The sequence below is a fragment of the Nesoenas mayeri genome (assembly GCF_963082525.1).
Source record: "Nesoenas mayeri genome assembly, chromosome: 8".
Taxonomy (NCBI): Eukaryota; Metazoa; Chordata; class Aves; order Columbiformes; family Columbidae; genus Nesoenas; species Nesoenas mayeri.
The window spans coordinates 20,260,028-20,276,024 of record NC_137554.1 but is presented as its reverse complement, the minus strand read 5'-3'; the positions used below and the strand labels follow the sequence as shown (position 1 = coordinate 20,276,024).

The 15,997-nt window shown below is 37.4% G+C and overlaps 1 protein-coding gene across 4 annotated transcripts in view; it reads left to right on the top strand.

Annotated features, from left to right (window-relative positions):
- DNM3 (dynamin 3) overlaps positions 1-15,997 on the top strand; it is a gene marked incomplete at both ends in the record, with an annotated part of 178,225 nt that overhangs the window by 27,674 nt on the left and 134,554 nt on the right. For all 4 annotated transcript variants that reach the window (XM_080348899.1, XM_080348898.1, XM_080348897.1 and 1 more), the window contains 8 exons: positions 579-782; positions 1,335-1,433; positions 2,591-2,751; positions 5,191-5,333; positions 8,515-8,650; positions 9,986-10,053; positions 12,081-12,219; positions 13,992-14,078. In XM_080348899.1, the coding sequence (XP_080205025.1) occupies positions 579-782; positions 1,335-1,433; positions 2,591-2,751; positions 5,191-5,333; positions 8,515-8,650; positions 9,986-10,053; positions 12,081-12,219; positions 13,992-14,078 (1,037 nt within the window). The remainder of the gene's footprint in view (positions 1-578; positions 783-1,334; positions 1,434-2,590; positions 2,752-5,190; positions 5,334-8,514; positions 8,651-9,985; positions 10,054-12,080; positions 12,220-13,991; positions 14,079-15,997) is intronic.

Sequence of the window (15,997 nt, the reverse complement as noted above, 5' to 3'; positions counted from 1 at the left end):
AATCAAAACAAAAGCATACCCACAAACCCCTTAACAACAATTTTACTATGTAAGTTAGGCTAGCTGTTGAGGTTTTTTGGTAATTTCTTAATTGGAGACAGAGTTGAAAGCATCGTCTGAGAAAGACTGTAGTTAAACAACAACAGCAACAACGACAGCAAGACCCAACAACAGCAACAAACAAACCTAAAACCTGTTTTGGGTTGATTTGAAAGGTGCAATGGGAATGGTGTGTTGTCTGTGCTTCTGTTTGGTGGAAAAAGCTCAGAAAGCCATATTCATTTGTCTAAGAGCCTTCAAGGATATTCAGTATAAGTATAATCCTCCTATGCCAGTTGTAATATTAAAAATATTAAATAGCACCAATAAATCCAGAGATGAAAGACCAAAAAGGAAACAAATGTACTTACCAGATTGTCAGGCATTTTGTTTGAACCATTGACAACCTTTATATACCTATAAAGGCAATTATGTGGGGGTTTATGTGACTAAAATTTGTCTGTAGCTTTAGATGTGTAGACCTCTTTAAACATGTCTGGCACGCTAAACAATTTTATGCTCCTGTGTTTTCCATATAGTATTAAGCCTGACTCTCATTGATTTGCCGGGAATCACTAAAGTGCCAGTAGGTGATCAGCCTCCAGATATCGAGCAACAGATCAGAGACATGATAATGCAGTTCATTGCCCGAGAAAACTGCCTGATACTGGCCGTGACTCCAGCTAACACTGATCTGGCCAACTCAGATGCACTGAAGTTAGCTAAGGAAGTGGACCCTCAAGGTAAGCATGAGTGAACATAACCAGTTTTTGTTTGCAAGTGCAATAACATAACTGGAAGTAATAGGCAAACTCCTGTCTGAAATACAAATTCTAATATATTTATATGTTCAGTCTCACATAGGCTTTAATATCTAAAATAACTGTTAGCTCAGTATGATCCAGGTAATGATGCTGTAAATGTATTTTTAAAATTTGGTCACTAACTCCTATAAGCAAGTGGGGTAATGCCTATCTTGAAATTTTTGTAGTACCTAGCAAAAATGGACCTTGGTGCTGATGGGATTTCGGGATACACATGATAAATTTGGTCCAGTCATATAAGAAGCATGCCGAGCCTTGTTAAAGAGATTTGAGGAATGTCTTTCTGCACTGGCAATGATGACCCCTTCGTTTCCAGATATGCCATAGCAGTTGTGGCTGGTATTGTGTGACACATGATTTGAGAATTTCACATATTTATTATAATTATTATATAATTGTAAGATGTAATTTGTTTTCCTGAATATAAATGATTCTTCACTATCTTTTTCTTCTTGTCTTCACCCTTGTCAGGCCTTAGGACCATAGGTGTGATCACAAAATTGGATCTGATGGATGAAGGAACAGATGCAAGAGAAATTCTAGAAAACAAACTACTTCCTCTTCGTAGAGGTGAGAACGTTGCTTATATTCTTTGCAATCCAGAAGGTGTTTTGGGTAAGGATGGTGACAGGGAGTTCTGAGGGTAAATCAAAAGTTGTGGGGTTATGAGGAAGACTATGAGGAAGACATTTTTTAAAGTGTGGATGATAAAACAGTAGAACAGCTTGCCCAGAGAGGTAGTAGATGCTTCATCCCTGGGAACACTCAAGGCCAGGTTGGAAGAAACTCTGAGCAACTTGTTTTGGTTGAAGGTGCAAGGCTCATTGCAGGGGGTTTGGAAGAAACTCTGAGCAACTTGTTTTGGTTGAAGGTGCAAGGCTCATTGCAGGGGGTTTGGACTCGATGAGCTTTGAAGGGTCCCTTCCAACCCAAACCATTATATGATTGTATGATGTTCAGCGAACAAAAAGGGGCTCTACTAAAAATATACTGTAAGTAATTTTTTTTTTTCCTGGACCTGGGAAATACACTGCATATTTCAGCGGAAACAAGAAATGACAGTTTAAGTTGTTGGCCAATTTTATTTTCTGTGCCAGATTGCTGTCCCTTACAACAAAGGATGTTTTTTTCTTTTTACATATGATAGAAGCAAGCACCAGAGCTTTGGTAGTCTCACTGTAAACCAAATTTTGACCCCTTTCAGAAATTTTCCATGTGATTGTTCTGGCAGCTACGATCACAGTCACTCATACTTTTAACCATATAAAGAATTTTGATTTTAGTTATAATTTACTGATGAGACCGCTATCTTCTTCCATTATATGAATGTGGAAAACAATTTAGGAGCATGTTGGTCCAGCAAATAAGACTAAATTTTCCTGTATTTTATTATATCGTTTGCCTGTGCAGACCTGTGCCTGTGATTTGATTTTGTTCTGGAGCATTTTTGTTTGTTGATTTTTGGAAGTGCTTTCTTTGGGGTACACCAAAGTTTCAGATATTTGTGTATTGGAATTAGTGATTTAAAAGGAAGTGTATATGTTATATATAAAAAGGATGAACAATTTAGACACTGTTAAGGTCATTACAGTGCTTGTAAACAATACCTGAAATGCCTAATTTGGAAAGTTTTGTTTGAACTGAGGCAGTCTATTTGTACGTAATGTGAATTCAGTAGTTCAGGCAGCAGCTCCATTGACCTACCCATTGTATTTTTGTTGTTTTAGGTTATATTGGTGTCATAAACAGAAGCCAGAAAGACATTGAGGGGAAGAAGGACATAAAGGCAGCTCTTCTAGCAGAAAGGAAATTCTTTCTTTCCCACCCTGCATATAGACACATGGCAGATCGAATGGGTACACCATATCTCCAGAAAGTTCTAAACCAGGTAAAACCTGATATCTTTGTGGTGAAAGGCAGCTTTTATAATGATAGGACCAATATAACATCTTTATTGAAATGAATGTTGGTCAGTGAACCTAATTTATTCTTTCCTGCTTTTAACCTTTTTAATATTCACAATGTAATAAACAAAGCTGGATATTACATGTAGCATACAAAAACGTACTGTGAGATATTGTTTCTGATTTTTACTGACAGTTCTGCACTCTCCTGTTCTCTTGAATACTGAATATGAACATAGAAAATAGGATTCAGTGACCTTGTTGGAAGAATACCATCCTATTCTTTAATTATCACATTTCTTCTAGTTTAAGAGGATTTTTAGAATACAAATTTAGAAATTAGAGGGAAGAAAAAGAGACATTTTGAGAAATCCTGTATACTGAGGGATCACTGTATGTCTATAATTTAATCTCAAAATCTACACTTTATTGCAGTTTTTAACAGAAACAGTGTACTGTATGCTGATGATATAAATGACAAATACAGTAATTGGAACACTTTCGTTTACACGACCTTTATTTTTGCCCCAACCTTTGGTTTGCTTCTGAGTCCATGCCAAACTGTATCAGATCACAGCTTCCTTCAGCAGGAAATAGAGGGCTGTTTCCCAGTTACCTGGAGCAGAAACCAATAGCTTGCTGTCCTAATGAAGACACTGCCTACAGGAAACTTGGAGGAGGATATAATTCTCTTTACATTTTGTGTCTTTGGGTATTACTCTTCACAGCAACATCTCTTAGCTTGAATAGCATGTGACCCTAATGATCCGGCATCTCAGCAAGTTTGAAGAGGGAAGGATCATTTCATGTCTGCCTCTCTAAAATTACTGGTGATGCCATGATTTTTTTTTTAAACTTAGTTTGTCAGCTGACCAGTGTTCTTGGCATTCCAACAAGTCAAACTGGATAGTGTTTTTTTCAGTTCACTGTCAAATTGCAGCCTTTGGTCTGGAATGGACAAAGACTAGGTCAGCCTGGCGTTGTCCATTTTGGACAGCAGATGGAAACAGCAGAAAAGTTAGTAAGGAAGGGAACAACATGGCTGGCCTGCTCAGTTTCTTGCTAAGGTGACTTTGCAGCTGTAACTAACTTGAGAGCCAGGTTTATGGCATGCTCTGGACTCGCTCAAGAAGAGCGCTAGTGCCATTTATTTGCACCTCAGAACCAAAGTCTTCAGCAGGATGCAAGAACTCGCTTGTATCCTGCAGTTTCGTCTGTGTTTAGGATGTTTTGTCTCTTTTTATGTCTTGAAAGTCTAATTCATGTGTCTTTGTTTTGAGACTGAGGCATGAGCCACATACACCTTTGTACTATCTTATCTGTTCTGACCTGCATTACTTTATGTACTATTAACTTTTTTTGTGAGCTGCTTCGTAAATTTACCTGTTTCGGTGTGACAAAGGCCTTCTGTTGCTATTACTGTGTGTAGAATATTATATATACGGGAAGATCTATTTAAGTTTCATCCCCAAGATATAAAACACCTATCAGTGTTTGTAGTTTAAGGTAGTATTTCACTTTCTCTGTATCCACACGGTGGTGCTCCAGGGAAACTCCAGCTTTTGCTTTTGTGCCTGTTGGGTCTGCTGAACAACTTTTGTGTTTACATATTTTACTATATGACTTTCTTAACTTATAGCTTGTCTGACTGGGGTTAGGAAGAGGGTTTGTAGCATAGTGCAAGAAGTCTGCTTTAGTTTTAATCAAGGAATGGGTACAATGCATGAGAGTACTTTTAGTTGTATTTTCAGAAATGAAAACTGATAGTCCTGAATCATAAAAGCTTTTTCAGCCAAAAATCAAGTGTTTAAAAAATGTGAAGTTCTATAATCATTAGTATCTCTTCCCTTTATATTATACTTTGTACAAGGGAGCAGAAATCACGTGGAGGTGACTTTTCTCAATGGTGAGGAGTGCCAAGTAGATACTCTGTATGTCTGTACTTCCCTGCATCTCTGTTCTCAATGGGCTGTGGATGCTCAGAAACTCTTCCTTGTCTCATATTGCCTTGTGGCTGTACAGTAAAGGAGTCATTGTGCTGAACAAAGTATATAGGGAATTGGTAAGCTCCCTGAGGAAAACCAGCAAAGTGGGAGTGGTGTCATGAGTGCCGAGTGATGAGAGATTGTTTCAAATCAAATATGTAATGTGTATAAGTTTTTTGTGTGTAACTAAACAAATATGTAGTAATGGGGCTCAGTGAGTCAGAGGACCAAGGAATTTTTCAAGTCTCCTTATAATGTGTATGCAAAAGACATGTTGTATTGTTCTTTAGCAGTCTCCATTGCTTCAAAGATCAAAAGGAGCTGCGCTAGTAAACTAGAACAGGTCATGGCTGATATGCTTGGCAGTCAGAAGCAAATGTTTGTGCTCTTGCTTTCATCTTTCTTAACAGTATAAGAGGACTTTTATTTGCTTTTCAGCAACTTACCAATCATATTCGGGATACCCTGCCAGCCTTCAGAAGCAAACTCCAGAGCCAGCTGCTTTCCATAGAACATGAAGTAGAGGTATACAAAAACTTCAGACCAGAAGATCCAACCAGAAAAACAAAAGCCTTGTTGCAGTGAGTGTCTAGTCTTTTGTCTACTTTTCTACTTTGTATAGGTTTGTTTTGCCCCACCTTTTTTTATTTTTTTTAATTTTTTTTTTTTTTTTTTTTTTTTAATTTCTAATGAGTTTAAATTTAAAGATTAGGATAAGGTTAAGGATTCTGTATGCAAAGTCCAAAGAATTGTGTACTTGATGTTCCAGAACACTTTATTTACTTTACAATCTCAGCAGTTTTCCCTAAATTAATTTTAGTAATCCTAGGAAAGAGAGAAAGCAGAACAGGAAAAGGTGCAAAAATGGGAAACATTGATGATCAAAGGTAAGAAACTGCTTCTGATTGTATAGAAACATTCTTCAGCCTGCCAAAAGTATGACCTCAAGCAAGGAGTATGAAAGGAGAATGCTTCTCTTTCCAATATAAAAACTTGGCTATCCAAAACAGCTCAAAGATGGCAAAATGAGAGTTAATCATAGATGGTAGGTCCTTCATGTGATGTGCACCTAAGCCACAGAGCTCTTTGCTACAGAAGCTGATACTAAAAGTTCATGTGCTTTCAGAAAGCAGCTAGGCAAATCCTTGGGGATGGGGGAAACATTTAAGGTTAGTAAGTACAAGGACAAAATCCTACTTTATAGAATCCATGAAAAGTAATTTATTGAAGGCCCAGAGAGTATTCTGGAGAAATATTACTGTATGCTTGCTCTGTTCTCCTAGGCACGTATTATTGGCCACTGTCACAATATGGCTTTTGTTCTGCTGTAGTGCAGCCATTCTTATGTTCAAGTGATTGGGATGGGTGAAAACCTCTTTCTTGTGGTTTGCCCCTCTGGGCATGAATCTGACCACTAGCAGCAAAATAGTTGATGGGAGCACCTTCATTTCCTCCTGTGCTCTTGTTAAAAGTGACCTGGCAGATGTTGACCCTTTTAGACTCAAGAAGTCATGGATTGAATTGTTGTTTCTTATCAGAGGAACTGCAATAATTTCTGGACCTACATTGTTATCACAAGTTCCAAACTAAAAGCTTTTTTTTGAACTGCTGAACTCACTGTCCAGTTTGGGTCTCATCCACAAAACAGATCTGTCTGACAAGACTTTGATAACACTATTGTAAAGTGATGGAACAGAGGTGACAGCTCATCTGACTTTGAATCAGATGAAAGTAGAATTGGAGCCTTTTCTTTATTGTGGTTTTAGCACTAAGGAAAAAGGAAAATGCTGACATTTTGATTGAAGCCCAGTTAGTACCTGCTGCTTTGCTTTATGCAGCTTCCTTACTTGGTCTGTTTCCAGGGGTGCTTGATACACTCGGTATTGCATACCTTTTCACCTGAAAGGTCTGCCATTTTATCTTGCTTTCTTGCTTTCTAATTGTAGCCCTCTGCAGCCACTTTTATGTTCATATGGGATTAAAATTTACTTCTAAGAAGAGGAAGCATCTAAAGGAAAAAAAAGAGATGTAAAATATAACTAGCTCTTCTTTTTTGTATGACTGTTGTCACATTGCTATTCAGACTGACTTCAAAGGTTTTCAGCCCTCTCTGTTATATGATACAGATAGTAATAGCACTGGATTGTGAAAATGCATATGTTTTGGGCAGGATTCATTCTCAAATTAAAAATCTAGAGTTCAGGATAGAAAATGGTCACCTGAACTAGAGAGGCTTTCTTGAGCCAGCTGAAGGCTCTAATTTATTGCTTGATTTTGTAACAACTCTGTCCAAAAGAGTTTGTCCCTCATGACTTCAGATGTTTTGGTTGCAGAAGCAGAAGGACATCACCTTGACTCTTCCATGACAATACAACATGGGTGTTTTTTTTCAGTCTGTATATTTGGTGACTTAACTGCTAGAAACACATATATGAAGTGTTGTGAATTCTTAGGTGTTGCTGGTATCTCATGCTTGTTGTGGTGTTTTAACATTTTTCTAATTACTTCATTCTAAGTAGGTGCTGTGAGATAAACTGACTACTTTTGTCAATAAAAATTCTCCTCACTTTTCCTTTTGGGATGTGGAAAGTAACATAACTAGAACCCTCTCCTCTGATTCTTGAGAACAAGTTCCATAATGCATATAAAAAAAAATCTGCCTCACCTCATCCCATGAGATAACTTTAAGTTTCTGCCATCCTCTTCAAAAATTAAGTTTGGGGCCCTACTCTTGGACTGTTTCTATAATTCTGTTAAACTGGCCATATATAGGTATCTGAGGTTTAGGTACAGTTAATATGAAATGTTACTTTTTGGCAGAATCTATCATGCAAAATTTTATGACCAAATGTTTGTACTTTCTTTAAAAAAAAAAAAGGCAGCTATCCATGAATTTTCCATAACTGGAGAAATTGTCATGTGTGTTTGTCTAAATGCTCCTGCTGCAGTAGTCTGAGCACAGCCAAGTAAGCTGGAGCTTGTGGTACTGACAGCTGCCACACTGCCATGTTAATACTGCTTTTTGGGCTAGCTTTTTCGTATGGGAAAGTCAGTTCCTTAGCAATCTATTCCCAATTTCCCAGCACTGAGTCAACACAGTGGCTTGGTTCACATATGCTATTGGACTGTATCTTTTTGAAAGATATTAGAAAGAACAAAAGGTCATTGTGGAGAAGGAAGTTCTCCACAAATGATATCTTTTGCTGTAAGATTGGAAATTTTTGCTTGTTTTGATCTGTCTCATTAAGCTCTGCAGTTTCTGTAACACCATCTAATAATGGGTGTGCTTTTCTGTTCAAATACAGTACGTATTATAACTTAAATATTCAGGAATTTTGTTTGCTTATCCTACTAAAAAGGCTGCTATAACTTTTTATTCTCTTAAAAATAGTTAAAAATTTACGTCTACAATTATTGTGATAATAGATAAAAGCATGAATGTAGCCTGGTACCATGCTGTATTTGTAGCTGACTTTAATATACAGTTTAATAAACAGTATTTTTTAAAAATACAACATTTTTTAAGAAATAAAATAATACACTGCTCTATGTCCTGTGAGAGAGAAGGGGTGTCTATAGTTACGGATTTTAGGGATTGGTAGCTTAGCTGAATGAGTTGTTATAGATACTTTTGTTGATTCCTAAACATGTTTTAATAGGTACTAGTTGTCACATAGAACTGAAGTAAGAGTTGGTTGTTGAATGTTGCTTAAATGGTTGTGTTTGTTTTTTGGGTGTTTTTCTCCCCACTTTGAAATTTAGGATGGTACAGCAGTTTTCAGTGGACTTTGAAAAAAGAATCGAAGGATCAGGAGATCAGGTTGATACACTAGAACTTTCAGGAGGTGCCAAAATCAACCGCATTTTCCATGAACGTTTTCCTTTTGAACTAGTAAAGGTATTTATCCATCTTGATTGTGTGCTTTGTGTTTTATTTATGTGTTCTTATGTTCATACTGATAGTAGTAAAGCCAAGATAAGGTCTGATTAGAAGAACATGCACTTAACTGTGGAAGAAATTACGTTAAGTGGTAATTGAGACATTTGGCTTCATTTCTGGTTTTGGATACTAAGACATGCTAAGAATTCTGAAATATAGGAATTAGAAAATAATTATATTCCTAGTTCTTAAAATTTTCCATGCTTTTTTTATTGTTTTATCAGAATGGCATCTTCCTCCTGGTTAGATGTGGCAGGCAAACAACTATAGTTGGTAAATTTAAGTTATTGTGTTCAAGTAGCTAGTAAAGTTGTGGAAAATAGCCATTTTCTGTGTTTTCTACTTCCTGTGTTCAAAGCATAAAACCAAAGCCAGCTTTCAGTCCTACATTTTCATAGTGGGAGGTGGAGCAGAAGCATATTTGGTGTTCTGAGATAATACGTCTCCTCTTGCTATATCTCTTCTTGCTTACCCATCGTTTGGGTAACAATAAACAGACGTCCAGTGGGGTGTGAACTAATGAAACCTGAATTTCTATGAATGTATGTTATATATTCATTGATATTTCTTTCACTGCAGTGACTTCAGCTTCCCCTCACCATGAACCCTACTGTTTCTCTAGCCCTCATTCTTTTACACTTTTCCTAAACCTCCTTTCTACCTGTTTTACGTTCAACTGCCTTGACATTCCCCAGCTTTCAGCTGGATAAGAACAAGACAGGGTTGTGGCTGGTTCCAGGGTTTAAATGTGGTAGGTCGTCTAGCAGTCCAACAGCACAGCTGACAGTTGAGCTTAGGTAATGACCCTTCTGTTTGTGACAACACTAACTTCTCTTCCAGCTAGCTGGCTTTCAAGAAGCTTCAAGAAAAGCTTTATAAATTCATCACTGAGACCACTACTCTCTTAAATTCCATTGAAAAACAGTAAACTGGGAAGGGGAGGATAAATGGACCATGATTACAGAAGTTGCATCACTTTAGGAAAGGGGGCTTTAAAAAAAGTTGCATCTTCCAAATGCTGTTTCTGGCTTACTCTGTCAGCTCTGCAAGATCATTCCAGCTGTTGCTATGTATGGAATGGAAGGGTGCATAATTTTCAACAATCCTTACTGCTGCCTGTAGCCTTAGTTTTGAAATATTCTAAAATACTTATGCTTTGTTTAGTGTAAATATAAATTAGTATTTTTGCCAGTTGAACTTGCCTGTCCTCCAGTTATACTGGGAGAGGTAATATTTTTTGTTTTATTTAAAAAACTAACCCTAATATGATCTCATATGCTTTTGTTCTTCTAGATGGAATTCAATGAGAAGGAACTGCGGAGGGAAATAAGTTATGCCATCAAGAACATTCATGGTATCAGGCAAGTGCTCCCATGTTTTCAAGGCCATTCACATTGTAGAGAGTGTAGTCTCTTGAACCTACAGGCTTCCTGGCTATTGACTGCTAGACTCCATTGCCAACACACTGCTCCCAGCAGCTGACCTTTATCTTCTACTCCTTCACACTTCTGTTTTTCAGGTAGCTGGTTTGGGCCAAACAACTGATTTGCCTGAAGAGGTTTAATTTACTTAGAAAGGCTAGAAAATTATTTTACAGAGGAAATCAGTTACTTTTTTATTTTCCTGGTAGAGTCTGCAGGTCTGGCGTACCTGCATTCCTGAAAAATCATAAGTTTTAGAGGGAAAACTTTTGCCTCGGTATAGGACAAAACTTTCAGCTTGTGTTGCAGCAGACTCCTTGCAGTATTTTATTCCCCTTTATTCTCAACTGTTTTTTGAAATGACTGATTTACAAGTGACTTGGCTGAGGTTGTGGGTATGTCTGCAGTATATTTTTAGGTTTGGGAAGAGGAGGTATTTGGTTTGGCATGACCCAATTATCTCCTTTTGGAACCATCAGTCTGTTTTGGAGGGACACTTTATCAGACACACACCCATTTTTTGTTCTTTCAACAACAGAAGACATTCTGAAAGGCTTGGGTTCTTCTTTTGTGGTTTTTACCTCTCCCTACCAACTTGTGATTACATAATATGTTCTGAAAGCATTGCTTATAAGCTGTGTTGTTCTTAGTTTTTTGAAAATGTTCTTCATGTTACTGGTATAATTATGTTACCAAGGTGACTTGGTGAGCATTCTGCCCTGAAACCTTGAAGCAATAGAATTCTCTGCACCAGCAAATGATGAAATGAGAATGTTATGCAAATTGTCTGTAGGCCATTTCTACCTTATTTGAATAGCATAACTTGTCAGAGAAATGAGCACAAAATAGACTACTTGAACTTTTCCAAAGGTTTGGAGAAACACATATTTTAGGCCAAGATAAAGGGCTGAGATTGGAGGACACAAACAGAAGCTATACATTAAGTTGGCTATGCCTTTACTGTCCCATGAAGAAGATAGTGAACAGACATTTATTTCCTTTTCTTGGTCAATTTAAGGAAGTACTGAGGTAGGTCTTGCTTCTTATTGCTTAGGAATCCTTATTCACAAGGAAGTTTACCTACAAGATGCACCAAAACTCCAAGGCTAAGTGGTTTCTTCTTGGGGATTGTGAAATTGAAGTCATGTGCAACTCAGCTATTAACCTGCTGGGAATTACAATATTTTGTGATCTAAGATTACATTACAGTGAACTCACAGTCTGCTTCCCCAATATATGTTTTAAAATTAGGTCTTAAAATCTCAAATGGATGACTCCATTAGCTGCCATACAGTACTGGAAATTTTCTGGACTTACTGACGGAAAGGTCTTGATGAGGAATTTGTGCTGGCAAGCTGATAGTTTTCGGCATGTTTTTATAGCCTGCTTTTTTAATGAATCTTACCATCTGCCAAGATATTATAGACCTTTGCAAGCAATGCTTGAAAGAGAAGTAAGGCTGATTTGTTTAGATCTGGTTCTGTGAGGTATCTGTTATATAGGTTTATATACTGTGCAGTGACCAACTATGAAGTTCTCCATATAAGACTCTGAGTACAGGACCATGTTTACTGTTGTGAGAGTGAAGTACAGCTATATGATTCTTACAAGTTTGCTGTGCAAGTAATTGTGTGTGGAGTGCTGCAGCTGCCATTCATCTCTTCTCTAAGGTTTGATGCACTGCTGAAGAGGCTTTATTGCATTATATTGGTACTCTTTAGAGCTCTTGCAGTCATTTTCAAGTAGTAGAGCATGTTTCTATTTTTGTATTCTTACTCACAATTACACTTTGTTTTTTCAAGGGAAAGGAGCAAATTTAGTTCTGTTGAAGGCAGTTTTTGTTAGAGATGTTATTGCTCAGCTGTAAGCCTCTGAAATTGAAGATAGGCAATTCAGTAAAAAAAAAAAAAAAGTCTTCCTTGCATGATTCTTTTTTTACCATCTTACATATTCTTTTATCTCCACAGAACAGGTTTATTTACTCCTGATATGGCATTTGAAGCCATTGTTAAAAAACAGATAGTCAAACTGAAAGGACCTTGCTTAAAAAGTGTGGATCTTGTGATGCAGGAGTTAATCAACACTGTCAAGAAGTGCACTAAAAAGGTAACTTGCAATTAAATCTAGTAACGTAAGTAGAACATAAATATATAGTAGATAATACAAAACCTGTCTTGCATTTTACATTATTTATATTATTATAAGAGATTTCTGATCTAGTATGTACAGAGTAAGACACTCTAAAGAACTGCAACTTCTGCAAAAGTCTAACCAGTGTAATGCTGAAAATGTTTATTGGTTTTGATTCCTATGTTACGAATATATATGCACCTCATGATTGGAGTTATGTTAAGAGTTGCCCCCAGTTTCCATGTTTTCATTAGTACTGGAAATGGAATATAGGCAGCAATTCTGCAGATATGTAAATCAGGAAAAAGTACTTGAAAGTTTTCTCTTGCAATGCTAGTAAGAGGAAGAAGCAGTGAAACCTTTATAGCGCAAAGGCCTCAAATGTGTTCAGAGACATCTATCTAAGAGAGAAAAATACTCTTTGTATATTGAAACTTCAAGGGGTAGCACTGCAGTTCTTTGTGATGTAATGGGATCGCAACTTCTCCTGTGCTTTTTTCATACACAACTCCGAAACTTCTGATCTCCAGCTGTCAGGAGGTGAGAAGTGGACATGTAGGAGGACTTCATCGCCCTTGTATTTGTATATCCTGACTCACTATCTTGGGAGGTGTTTAAAAGATACATAGATGAGGCTCTCACAACATGGTTTAGAAGTGGACTCGACAGTATTCAGTTAATGGTTGGATTTGGTGATCCAACCAAAATGATACTGTGATCATTGCATTAGTGTTGACAAATGAGCTTTCTGCACAAAAATGTTGAACGTTTAATGGGAAAGAAGTCCTGAGTGTAGAATCTCCTGGTGTGAAAGCTGTATGCATCAATTAAACTTTAACTCAAGATCCTGCAAATATAAAAATTAATACAGAGGTTCATAAAAACTAAATGTAGCATTATTATGAGTATTTGGGAATGGTTTTCCTGAAATGTGTGCTTTCCTACTGTGTTAGAGTGCAGAGTATGTTAATAGTAGTAAGTACAGGAGCAGTTCTGCGATGTGAGCAGAGGTATGCTGAAGTTGTTGAGAAATATCCTGTCACAAGCTTTGCATTTGTCTGAATAATGCCATTTTTTTTTAAATTTTTTTAATTTTTTTTTAAATACAAATGAGCAAGTAAAGGAGCTATTGTTTTAAAAACAGAAAGGGGTTACAGTGTTTTGACAAAGATCATCGAGAGGTGCATTCACTGCAATATTTAGAGCAGAGTTTTTGGGTTTTTTCACTTTTGTCAATGTTTGGAAGATACGTAACTTGAATTAGTTGTGCAAATTCTTTTTGCAGTGCTATTGGCAAAATTTAGTGCTGTGTTTTGCTGTTCACATTTTTAAGTATTGTTACTGAGATGTCAAGATGTTGCCACAAGGTGGAGCCTTCAAGGAACAAGAATCTTGGAAATTATTTAAAGCACCACTCTGCCATTAGGCACAGCCGAAGAGAGAGAGACAGAGAAACCTCACCTCAAGGCTGATAAGCTCTGGTTCACATGTCAGAAGTGTCTTTCCTCCATGTTCCACAGGGAACAAATCCAACAACAACACCACAGAAACAATCCAACGGTTAGGTCTCTCCAGCTTCTCTGGAAAATGACCATTAAAAGCAAGTGACATTTGCTTTGTAGTGTAGTTTACTTTTAGCCCAAGCATTCATAATAATAGCTCTCCTCCAAAGGGGAAAGCTGGAGATTCCTTTATTTTCTACTGCAGTCACTCTGCGGGTGTAAATTTCTATTTGCTTTACTTTTCAGTTGGCGACATATCCAAGGTTGTGTGAGGAAACAGAAAGAATTGTTGCCGGCTACATTCGTGAAAGAGAAGAGAAGACCAAGGATCAGGTGAGAATAAATAGGAGACCTAGCAGTCTGGAGAGATGTGTGGATGCAGAGGAGGAAAGTTCTTATGTACAAAGTATAGGAAGAAAATGAAAGATTTTTTATTATTATTATTTTATTATTTTTCAGCTGTCTGCACACTTTTAGAAGGGGAGAGAGAGAAATAATTGTTCTACCATTGAACTCTGACAAAGGAAACTGGAAGTGTTAGAGAAAATACTAATCTGGTCTCTCAAGGTTAGGATTGGTGGCTTAAAGTAGCATTGCTCCTGTACCACAACAGCTGTTTGTGAAAAATGAATTCATGATTAAACTAACAATACACACACAGAAATACCCAACCTTTTTTCTACTTTGTTTCCAGGTTTTTTTTTTAACATACCAATCCCATGTCCTAATTACAGTGAGGCCCACAAGCAGTTGTACCAGGACTCTTGCAGAAGTGACAAGCTTTGTAGTGGATGTGTGAGCTCCAGCAAGCATTGGCTGCTGAAGTTCTGTGTTGCTAAACAATAGCATCAGCACGTGGGCTGAGCCATGCAACTTGGCCCTGTCTGTCTCTGAGCATGTTAACAGACTTGCTGAGGTGTGTGGTGTAGAACCACTAGAACTGACCTGAGGGCTATTGTATGCTTTCAAAGGCAGTGTCTCAAATCTGAAAATTAATAGAAAGTAATTTCTCCTTTGGATTCTAAAGTGAGATTCCTCCTGTGGCTGTTCTTAGAAGGCAGGGACTGCTATAAAGTTAATAATTTTGGGTTGTGGTTTTTTAAACTTGGAATTTCAAGAGTTTGTTAACCAGCACCATTCCATGGATGTACTGCTTTTCTGACCCTTGCTTTCCCTGAAGTTAAAAAAAAAAAATATCTTAAGAGAAACTTACTTAGAACATACATCAACCACCTCGGCAGTTCAAATCCAGGAAATTTCAGAGCTTAGATTACATCTGAAAAAATCCACTGGAAGTGGAAACAGGAATTATTGTCTGGAGAGTGCAGAGTGTGACAACAGAAATATTTGGGAAAGGAGGGCTAGGCAGAGCTCCTTAGTTCTAGACTCCTGGCTCTCTAGTCATGTCCCTGTGTGAGCTCGGGAGCTGTGCAGCGTGTCCTGTGTCTTTTAATCTGTGCTGTGAATGTAGTCTTAAAAATAATTCTTAAAAAATTGTATTTTCTGGGCTTGTACTTGCAGAGTGTTCTAGTTAGCACACTCAGTTATTTCAAAATTTGGAAGAAGATACAAGTCACTTAAAATAGAGTCCTTTTTCTTGTTGTTCTATTCATCATTATGTGCACATAGCTGGCAATTTCTCAGAACTAAGTACAAAATACCAGCTTTCTGTAAATGCCAAGAACTGTTCAAATAGGTTATTGTCACATATTCACATAATTATTTATGCTGTTAGCAGTTATCATGAATAAACGAAAACATTAGTGAGGATATTTTCAGAGGTAAGAGCTAGACCCAAATCCTCACTATTTTTTTTCTCTGAGTGAGGCACTTAGTATCTTCTGGAAATTGTGAAGAATTTGGCAGTGATGCTGTGTTTAAGGAGCTGTACAGAAATAACTCTGTATATTTTGAGGAGATTAAGTTCTACTATTTGGTAGCAATAGGTTTCTTCCTTGCTCCCTGCTAATAATTGGAAGTCTGAGAAGATGGATGGAAAGTGCAGTGTCATATGTGTTCAAGAAGTTGTTCAAGGGTGAACATGAGCTTTCTCTAGTGTCTTAGCAAATTCTTTGCCAAGTTACATTATCAAGTTTGAATCAAGTTCCATCTCTGGGCTATTGAAGGCCTGGCAAGTGCTAAGTACAGAGACCATTCATTCTGTTATTTCATTGATTAGCTTATCTTGCAAGCCAGATGTGTGCACCAGAATGGCTGGCTAGTACCCAGACTGTACATTTTTTGGGACAGGG